General features: G+C 32.9%; 1 protein-coding gene across 1 annotated transcript; it reads left to right on the top strand.

Annotated features, from left to right (window-relative positions):
* Positions 1 to 4,466: 4,466 nt before the first annotated feature.
* LOC145641916 (dihydropyrimidine dehydrogenase (NADP(+)), chloroplastic-like) lies at positions 4,467 to 10,940 on the top strand. Its single transcript, XM_081692945.1, has 8 exons — positions 4,467 to 4,880; positions 7,541 to 7,801; positions 7,902 to 8,072; positions 8,445 to 8,557; positions 8,649 to 8,832; positions 9,559 to 9,668; positions 9,751 to 9,917; positions 10,669 to 10,940. Exons 1-7 carry the CDS (start codon positions 4,614 to 4,616, stop codon positions 9,905 to 9,907), a joined length of 1,263 nt encoding a protein of 420 aa, XP_081549071.1. The 5' UTR covers positions 4,467 to 4,613; the 3' UTR covers positions 9,908 to 9,917; positions 10,669 to 10,940.
* The last annotated feature ends 202 nt before the right edge of the window (positions 10,941 to 11,142 follow it).

The following is an 11,142-nucleotide window of genomic DNA, read 5'->3' as shown; positions in this document are numbered from 1 at the left end:
ATTTGTTTTGGTTTAGGCTAGTCTTTTTGTGTCTTTGCGGTTTAGCCAGTCATCCATAAGCATTCTTTAGTTCGATCCAACACAAAGATGGTTTTATTTATCGTCATTGCACTTCCTGTCGGTACAGGAGGCCAAAAGTAGATGTCTACAATATCCAAGGCATGCCTTGGGATTGTTCACTTGAGTAAGTGTTGAAAAAGGCATCACCATTGGGAAAACCTTTGAATATAATTAATTACTTGGGTTTAGGTCGGGCTTAGCTAACTCCTAAGCAATAGAACATTTTCGATGCTCGGGTTGCGGATGGACTTCGTTGGAGGTCCTCGTGTAAGCGGGGCTAAGATCTTTTGAAGTAAGATCTCAATTACTGAGCGAAGCACGCGTCAAAGATATTAATCTCTTTCTTAATCTTGTTGTTTAAGTTAATTATACTTTATGATTATAATTATTTTGAGTGTGGTCTTGGATCGGGTTTTCTTCCGCGGTGGGTCGGACTCACCGAAACCCAATAGGTAGAAGATAAGAGAGCTTCCGCCGCCTCACAAAAGAGTGACCTCGGTCAAAAATATTTCTGCCTAATCAAACCCATAGAAAAACTCTTTGAATAAATTAGTCACAAGAATTTATCTGAACTTATCTGATCTATACATCTGAACTTATTAGAACTTATTTTAGTTATAAATTAAACTTGGGTTGCCCTAATTAACCTTTATTACAACTTATCTGAACCTTTTTTTTTCCTAAACTTATCTTATATGAACTTATTAACCCTTATCTAAACTTATTAACACTGAAATAAATGGAAATAAGGTGAACAGAATAGGGCCTTAATAAGCAATTGATTTTAATTTAGCACAATATTAAGATAAGTGCTAATATCCAAATATGAACAAATAAACAAGATACGTGTATTGTAGCATATTGAGCATAAAAATAATATTGAAAAATACCACCTATTATTGTACTCATTTTAGTTATTACTACCAAGAGTTTTTTTTTTAAAAAAAAAAAAAAATTACCAGCAACAAGTCTTCAAAACATAAAAAACTTCCACTACTTTTCCCAAACCCTCCTAAATGACGTCACCCTCTTCAATTTTCCTCCATTTCTCCCACTCTTCTCTCTTCTCTCGATTCTCATTTTTCTCTTATATATTCTTCTCTTCTTAAATCCTCATTATTATGCTCACCCACCAAAATTATTCCCCCATGAAAATAGATAGATTCTTCCTTGTTTTCGAATAAAATTTAGGTAAATGAAAAAAAAAAGCCACAAATTGCAACCTTAATTTTGTTTCTAATTAGCAGTAATTCACAAAATAAGAATAAATTTTGCATCAAACTATCACCACAACCAAATCCCCAAATTAATCTCATATGTAAACCCTAATTTCAATTCAAAAAACCTCAAATAGATTTCATAAACCCTAATTTTGATTTTAAAGCCCCTAAATTGACTTTGCACACGATGTTGCATTGACGCTTGAGTTGAAAAAGAAATTCGTGATTAAACCCTAAATTGACTTAGGGGAATGGTAATTTGACATAAAGGAAGAGAGTGGAAAGTATGTAGAAGGATGAACATGGGAGAATATCGTGAGAAAAGAGAGAAAAGGGGGGGGGGAATTGAAAGGGATAGTTAGTGGGGCCCACAATGACGTCATTTGGGAAAAGAGGTGGGAGTTTTCCATAATTTAATTTGAAAAAAATATTAGTAGTATTAAAAAATAAAAATAAAAAAACTCTTGGTAGTATTTACTAAAATTAGTATAATAGTAGGTGGTATTTTTCAAAATTTTCTAAAAATAATCTATAATTAATATTTTCTTGAAATTTTAGAATAATAAGGTCAAAATACCTCAAATAGGTTGATATGCCTAATCATATAATTAAGCAAGTTTGATTAATCCAAATATTTTACACATTTTATTAATCAAATTGAATTTAGCAAAGGTTGTTGACACATTTATAACTAAGAGCTTGTTCACATTTACTTAATTCAGTTCAGTTCAGTTCAGCTCCTAATTTCACTCTCTCATAAAAGATTCATTTTAGCTCAATTTAGTTCATTTCAGTAAATGTAAACAGACCCTAACACCATTAATCAAACTCGAAACAATTGGTTTGACCACCATCACATCCACCCAGTGGCGGACCTACGTTGTAACAAGGGGTAGCACATGCTACCCCCAGAAATTTGGTATAAATATTTTTAAACTATAAATTATGCAAGATGTTTGTTGTTGCTTCAATGGTTAAAGGAAACTCAGTGTATGATTTATTGTGCAATAGATCAGGGTTCGAACCCAATTTTGGTACTTTCACATTGTTTTTTTTTCATTGTTTTTTTCCCCCTTTTTTATCACTTTAACTACTACCCTTGCCCTTGTTCCAAATTGATTTCCCCCTGAACTTTATTTCTTAAACTAGGAATAAAAAAACATTAATAAGATTTAAAAGTAATTTAGATTTTTCCATTACTTTTAATGATAAAGATGATTTTTTTTTTTCATTTTCACAAATTATTTACCAAATATGTAGTATTTATTAATTGTAGTGATAAATTTAGATATGAATTCTCTGTATTAAAAAAAAAAAAAAAAAAAAAAAAAAAAAAAAAAAAAGGTACTTGGAGTACAAAATTACTAGTATCAATTAAAAAATTGATATGTCATACCATTGTGTGTCTTTTTTATGCTGCATTGTAATTTTTTTTTTTTAAGTATAATACATCTTAGTAATTGTTTTCTGAATAAGTTCTTAGTCAAATGTATCCATATCTAAAATCACATTGTCAATTAATAAGGAGCACAACAATGTATTACTAACACATTGCATTATATCCGAAAAACTACTCGGTTTATTATTTTGCTTATCGTTTTTTCAGAAATGTTTCAATATGAATCCCTAAAATAAAGTACGATATTAATTTCAGTTTTAAATTTCTTAAATAACTACTCGTACTTACTACCCCTGATTGAAAATCCAGATCCGCCACTACATTCGCCACCCTAAATATTCACCCTCTCTTTTTGTCACCGTAGCAAAGAGTGGTTGACAACCATATCCAAATACCTAATCTTTTTATAAAAAAAGTAAAATACCTAGTAATATAATAAATAAATGATTTTTTACTAAATAAATTGGGAAGAATCATGCAATTAATTTTCTGATCCCGAAATAATCTCTTGTATTATTATATGTTTAACTTGTTCAATCCATTTACGGCTCCATGTGCAACAGAATGTTCTCCTACTCAATCTCCCACCTTTTGCCTTTGAGGGAATCTCCATTTTTTAATTACCGAGTAAGTTGGCGTTGCTAGTCTTGCAACTACACAATATTACGGAGTATCAAGTAAGGGTCTGTTCTCTTACGTTGAAATTCAGTTCAGTTCAGCTCAGTTCAGTTCAGCTCCTAATTTCCTTCTCTTATAAAATATTCATTTCAGTTCAGTTCAGCTCCTAATTTCCTTTTCTTATAAAATATTCAGTTCAGTTCAGTTCAGTTCAGCTCAGCTCAGTTCAGTTCAGTTCAGCTGAGTTCAGTCAATGAGAACAGGCCCTAAGTAGTACCCAATCTGCCTAAGTTAGCAAAGTACACAAGCAAATAACATAATAAATTTGAAAGCTTGTAACTACCTTACGTTTGCATTATTTTTTTGACAAGGACGTTTACATTAAGCTTGTAACTTAGTTTCGAACTTGGATTAGCCCAGAGGTGAACAGGTTGGAAACGCACACAAAAATATATAAAAAAAATAATAAAAATTGAATTTAAAAAAAAAAATCCACTATCAAGTTCACAAACATAAAATATTTTCTCATTTTGATGCTAGTTTAAGGTGTATTCATGAATTTCATTAACATGCATAGAATACATAGTTCTATAATGTACTTCTATAATATGAACTTATATTTAAGTTACAAAATGTTCCAACATTCCCATTAAAAAACACGGTGAAAATATATAGTTATGTAAAATCTTAGTAAGAATAAGTCTTGTGTATAACGGGTGTACATTAATTTTATTGTAAAACAGACAATTAGAGCGTATTTTTATGGTAACTTTTAATTTGTCGTTGGTTTGAATTTTATTTTAATGTGTAATTTCTTAAAGATACATGATTACATATTATAAAGACTAATAAAATTAATCTAATATATTATAAGTTTTGTAGTATAAAAAGTAACTTTAAGTACTTTTTAACATAACTTTAACCCGTTTTTACAATAAATTATCATAAACTCGTCTTTTTCGGAAAATTTGTAATCTTATAAAATCATCATACAAATAATACAGTAATAATAATTTTTAAAAAACGTACTATTATTGGTAAATTATCCATTAAACTTAAATTTGGGTTTATTTCACATAAGAAACTAATTTCTCTACAAGAATATAACAGCTCATATTTTCTTGGATATAAAATTCATCACTTCAACAAAAACAACCTCAATTATTCATTTTTCATTATTCTACAAACTCAATACTCCACCAATTCTATTCAATTTTTTTCCTCTATAAAATTACAACAAACTCTTCATTCATCAACCTTCTTCAATAATTTCTGACAAATTTCAAAGAGAAAATAAATTCTTCATTCTCTCATCAATGGCAGCAATCAAGCTAACAACCCAGCTAAAAGCTGGCCCAATTTCGCCATTTCACTGCCCCAACTCAACTCGATCAACTCGGCCGAGTCGAGTTGGGTTCAAGGTGGTTGCAACCGGGTCACAAGTAGAGCCGGATCTTAGTGTTAAGGTTAACGGGTTGACGATGCCAAACCCGTTTGTGATCGGGTCGGGTCCACCTGGGACTAACTATACTGTTATGAAGAAGGCCTTTGATGAAGGGTGGGGTGCAGTTATTGCCAAAACTGTGAGTTTCTTTTTATTTTTTGATCCTTTTTTTTTTTGGTGGGGGGGGATTTTGTTTAATGTTTTTTTTGATGTGATATTTGATTCTATGGAATTTTAGTGTTGATAATGATTTTATTATGGTTATCTCTATTTATATATCATATATGAATAAGAATGATCAAGGTGTTATTTTATGTAGATGAGATTCGATTTTAAGTGAGGGGTATTATTCGGTTAAGACTTTAACCAACTAGGCTAATTCGCGATCACAAATGACAAACCAAGGGAAATTGTGATATTATCAAGAATCATGTAAAAATTGTGGTGGTTTTACTTTATGGGTATTGTAAAGTAGTCAACAACTTTGCATGTGATTATGTGAATATTTAATCTGACTAGTAATAATGAATGCATTGTTATTCTAAAGTGACAAGTATCATAAGACAATACAAAAGTTGGTGAACATGACTAGAATTTTGGAAAGGAGGAAGTAGTAGATTAAAAACATATTTCTAAGGAAATTTTTTTGTAAGCTAAGTTAAAAGTTAAATTTGTGTCAAAAGTGTATTTTGGAGGATGAAGAACTCGAAGAATTGTTAATCACAATGATTTATGCCTTTAAGAATTGCATTTAAAATGTAAAACTTGTTTTTTCAAAGAACATTTGATGGATCGGAACAAACGAAAAATTCACAAATATATCATGTCTTCATACCAATTAAGGGAGACAAATTGTGTTCTTGGTGAATTGAAGTGCCCTGAGTGTGCTTTCATGATGTGGACCTTAGATGAGCCACTTCCTTTGTGGTCTAAGGAGATGTGGAAATGCATCTAGCATCGGGCTTGAGTGCTTGACCCATCTAGGTCTTGAAGTATAGGTGATTGTTTGCTATAGCTAGAATGGGAGCAAGTCAATTCAAATTGATTGGATCACCATTCTTAGCTATGTCAAACTAGCAAATCCAAGCTTGGGATGAGCTTTACCAAGGCATCAGTTGCATGTCCCTTGGGGATGCAAGTATTGTTTGAGAGACACCATAATTCTATATTATACTAACTATATTATTTGTGTAAGTACATGCATGCTAATACTACATCCATATGGGAGTAGTAGTGTAGACTATTTGTTGCATAGTTTTCAATATTATGTTTCTTAAAAGCACTGGTATAGACGTCAACAATTCAAAGGTCAAATATGGCATTAGTTGGCTTTGGTGATTGCGATTTATAGGGATCTAAAGTTCTAAAGTTGACATAGATATCTCAAAGTAAGCCTGCTAACCTTTCAGAGCTGAATTACTTTTAATCATTCCTAGCCAATTGAGATGCACAAGAAGTTTGTGAAAATGTTATTGCCACATGGTCATTTGGTTATTACATGTAGGCATCAATGCTAAGTTCATTGCGTTACACTAAAATGACGTGCTGTTTTTGGTGGTTCCAAAATGCACTCCTGTCAATTTCTCTGCTCTTTCCATCTTCATTGCGTTACACTAATAGTGAGTTCCAAGATGCACTCCTGTCAATTTCTCTGCTCTTTCCTTAGAGTTTCTAGTAGCAACAAGTGTTTGATCTTAATCATAATTTATGATTAAGCCGCACATAACATTTTGAAGGTATTTGTAATTATCCTTGCATTGTTATGATGACCTTCTATTAGTGCCAATAGATACATACATATCTACAATGGCCTTCCAGCCTTAAGCAAGGAATGAGTATGCCAGGCTATTTTACATTCTCTCATTTTTCAAAGTAGCGAATTTCAATTACATGTAAATTTTTAAGGTGCACCACCTGTCCACCTTTATCAGGCTTACTATCATGAATAAAAGAAGATAAGAAATTAGTAAGGCATCCTTCCAAACTTTGAAATTCATGTCAATTTTTTAGTTTCTATTCTGATGATCTGTCTCCTACAATCAAGTGACTTCAGTGATGCGAATATTTAAATTACGATAGGAAATCAGGAGTATGAGATCCTAAAATTTAGCATAGGCTGAGGTCTATCTTGAGAGCTGAGAATGGCCTTTGAAATATTGAAAATTTCACTCATGAAGCAAGTTTTATATTTATTCACTATCATTAGTAGGGATTGTTATTCTTCTTGAACATGCCTTGCTTGCTCAGCATTTCAAATTCTCAACATTGGCTTCTTTTAGAAGTTGTTTAATAGTATACTGTAAGCTTTAGATTAAGGATGTAAATTTGGTAACTATCAGGTTGTCTTTCATATAACAACTGTTTCCACATTTTTCTCTGTTTTCTGTCTTTATTTCCCTTGTACTTTTTTTTTTTTTTTGGGGGGGGGGGGGGGATCTATGGTAGTTTTTAAGGTTGCATTCAAACAAGTGTCTTGACAATCTTGGTATTGAGTTGGAGTATTGTATGTGAACGGCACTGATATTAACACCTTTTTTTTTTTTTTGAATTTAAATAACGGTCCTTCAGTTCAGTTAAACAAACCAAATTTGATCAGTGGATATTATTATCAAATCCATAAATTTTTATATGGCTTCTATTTTTAGTGCTGCAATTACCTCTCTGGGAACTGGTTTGGGCTATTATTTTTTAGGGAGAATTGCTATAAGGGAGTTTAAGTTTTCAATACTTGTTTGATAATCTGGCCTTCCCTGATTGCACCTCAATGCAACTCCTTATCTGATAGACGCATTTTTCTAGGTTTCATTGGAGGCTGATAAAGTTATAAATGTAACTCCTCGCTATGCACGATTAAAAGTTGCTAACGGCTCCCCAAAAGGACAAATAATTGGATGGGAGAACATCGAGCTCATTAGTGATCGGCCTCTTGAAACTATGTTGAAAGAATTTAAGCAGTTGAAGGAAGAATATCCTGACAGAATTTTGATTGCTTCAATCATGGAAGAATATAACAAAGCTGCATGGGAGGAGCTTATTGACCGAGTCGAACAAACAGGAATTGTAATATTTCTTCATCCATTCATTGATTTGATTTTGGTGCTTTAAAGTAAATATTTTATCTCAGGGGCTAATTTCTACTTTTTTATTTTCCGCTATATAGGATGCAATTGAAATCAACTTCTCATGTCCTCATGGTATGCCAGAGCGTAAGATGGGTTCTGCTGTAGGAAAGGACTGTGCATTGATAGAGGAGATCAGCGGCTGGATAAATGCTAAAGCTACTGTTCCAGTTTGGGCAAAGATGACCCCCAACGTCACTGATATCACAGAGGTGGTTATTGCTCTACACCTTTCAACAGAGTGTGTAGTTATAATTTGAATCTATCTCTGTCCCTAACTAATAGACCACATTTCTCTCATATTTTATCTGATAAGAGTAAAATACTTTCTAGTTGAGTATGTTGAAATAATAACTTTTCCATGTGAGTTTTGATGATACCTACTAAAAATTCCAAAGAAATACAGATTTCTACATTGGAATGGTGATATAGGAATTAAAAAATGTAATTACTGAATGATATCATTAGCATTTTAGCTTAATTTCTTGCTAAGGACTCTTAACTAGGGTCGGATGAAGTATTAGTTTATTGAGTTTGCATAATGCTTAGTGCTCAGACATTAACAATTTTTTCATGCATTACAGCCAGCAAGGGTGGCACTTAAATCAGGATGTGAAGGAATTGCTGCTATCAATACAATTGAGAGTGTTATGGGGATCAATCTCACTACCCTTCGCCCTGAACCCTGTGTTGAGGGGTGAGCATATTATGTTATGCTATTAAAATTTGCTATCCGTAGCAAATTCAAGGTTTACTTTAAAACTAAATTGTCAAATTTTCACCTATAGATACTCAACCCCTGGTGGATATTCTTCAAAGGCAGTTCATCCTATTGCACTTGCAAAAGTGATGAGTATTGCAAAGATGATGCAGGCAGATTTTAGTCCTGAACATTCCTTGTCTGGAATTGGAGGTGTTGAAACTGGGGATGATGCTGCTGAATTTATTCTTCTTGGAGCAAATACTGTTCAGGTACAACCTTAGTAATTTTTCCTATCTATATGCTTGTATGTTGTTTTGATGATCTTTGCTTTGTGATCAAAAGACCTGTTATAGGTTGATGTTTTGTCATACATACTTGACAAAAAGGAAGTGGAAACAATTCTGACAAAGTAACATTGGAAGATCTGTATTCGATAATCCCATGCTTGCAGCAATACACTTTGGAACTATTTACCGTTTTATCTATTCTTGTTATGCTTTATGTCCTCGTTTCATTATACCCATAATCATTACTGTTTGTCCTTGCCTTTTCCCTACTTTCATTTCTCTTCCTCAACTTCAGCTCCTTTGTGTTATATTAGTGTTAAAGTCCATACCAGATTGTTTTAAACATTGCTTGTAAATCCTATTTCTGAAAGTCTTGCATTAATATCTACATTTTCATTTTAGTAAGATTTTCTGCTAAATACTAAACCTGCGCCCCACATTTGGCCACCCACTTTTTTATCTCTACTTTCAACTCATTAATCTACATGCATTAGCCAATGTGTTGATTAAATAAGGGGGAGAGGCAGTTTAGATCTACCTGTATCTCTAATAGTGATGGTATCAATGTGAAGAATTTTGTAACAATTTGTATTCCTCCCTAGAGAGATTGTTTTAGTTGGCAAACTTGGCTTGATGATGGCGAAGGTGTTAGGTTTCTTTATTTTATTTTAAAAAAAGTGTATAACATCTATGATATCCATCTTCCAGGTCTGCACAGGAGTCATGATGCATGGGTATGGTCATGTGAAGAAGCTATGCTCTGAACTAAAGGACTTCATGAGAAAACATAATTTCTCGTCGATAGAAGATTTTCGAGGGTATAGCCAAATAGCCAATAGTTGATAATTTCTAATGTGGCTCTTAGTTAATCTGTCTCTAAGAACTTGTTTCCCTCTACAGTGCTTCTTTACCATACTTCACAACACACACGGAATTGGTACGAATGCAGAAGGAAGCTATACAGCAAAGAAAAGCCACCAGAAAAGGTTTGGCATCTGATAAAGACTGGACAGGAGATGGCTTTGTGCAGGAAACTGAGAGCATGGTTTCCAACTAACCTTGTCAAAGTAAGCCTTGTTTTTCTAAATGGTGTTTTGGAATTGAATTGTGTGATATCGGGGAATAAAATTATCTTTGTAGAACTCCATCGTAACTAAACACATTTGGAAAGATTCATAAAAAGGATAGCTTAGAGAGTGTCAAGATTATGATTAAGAAACAAACCTTTATATTTACTAGCATTACCTTTCTTGCAAAATACCTTCCTCAAGATACTACTCTGTTATGTTTACCTCGGAGGTATGCAAGGATCCTTAACTCAAACCCGAATGAGAAACATTTTTTTTTTTGGTGTTCCACCCGGTTCACCCTTTGGGCTAATCCGGATTCGGGGATCAGTTCTGGGTCCGAATGAGAAACATGAGTATAAGATGTTTAGAATAAAAAGAGATGGTAGACTTACACTATAACCGTAGAAGTGAACTCCTTTGCAAGTTCGGTTAACTGCCTTAATGTAACAGGTTCAGGGGACGAGATGTTGATTGTGCCCTTAATTTAAGTCGAACTAGTTAGGCAAATACTTAAAAGTTTCTTTTGTATATCTCCAAAACACCTACAGTAACATTCTTCCAACTTTTCCAAAGGTAAGTAGAGATAGCACATAATGCTGAGACTTGTTTTTACGGTATATGCTGAATCTAATTGGTCTTATCTACCAATTGCATACAATTAACTGTTTTTCTTTCTGACTTTCCTATGATAGTTTTCAATTAGCTTATAAGTTCTTGATTTTAATTGATTGTATTTATTTCTATGCAGTTGGGAAGTGCTTTGACTTGAGCATACAAAACTGCATTTCCAATGTATAGGAAGAAAGAGATCATTAAAGGGAAATGTAAAGGGGATACCTTCGATGTAGTCAATCGTAATAATTTGTGTTGATGTACATTTCTTTTACTTAATGCTGGTTATGGAATATGGAGTATATATCAAACTTCAGTATAATAGCATTCGATTTTTCTATGTATTTTTTTTTTTTAACAATAAAAGCTCTAATTGAAAATATATCCTATGCTGTAAACTTTAGTCTCTCAATTTATTTGAAAGTAATGAACCACTTTTTTTTTTTTTTTTTTTGAACGCAGTTAGCAAAAGAGAAAATTAGCCCTTTCTAGCCGCCAGGTTATGGGCTTCTGCTATTATATATCTCTATTCATTTTTCTAATTTGCAGGGATTTTAGAAGGCTACTCTTTGCTTTGATATCGTGGATGATAGATATCCCTGATTTCGCA

This window comes from Chenopodium album, chromosome 8 (genome assembly GCF_948465745.1).
Source record: "Chenopodium album chromosome 8, dcCheAlbu1.1, whole genome shotgun sequence".
Lineage (NCBI taxonomy): Eukaryota > Viridiplantae > Streptophyta > Magnoliopsida > Caryophyllales > Amaranthaceae > Chenopodium > Chenopodium album.
Note: the sequence above shows the minus strand (reverse complement) of the source record. Positions and strands in the feature narration are given on the sequence as shown.

Excerpts from the sequence above, each read along its gene's own strand:
- LOC145641916 (XM_081692945.1), top strand. The coding sequence starts at position 4,614 with ATGGCAGCAATCAAGCTAACAACCCAGCTAAAAGCTGGCCCAATTTCG. Across the intron at positions 8,073-8,444 it reads ACGTCACTGATATCACAGAG|CCAGCAAGGGTGGCACTTAA; the intron begins GTGGTTATTGCT and ends CATGCATTACAG. Across the intron at positions 8,833-9,558 it reads TTGGAGCAAATACTGTTCAG|GTCTGCACAGGAGTCATGAT; the intron begins GTACAACCTTAG and ends TCCATCTTCCAG.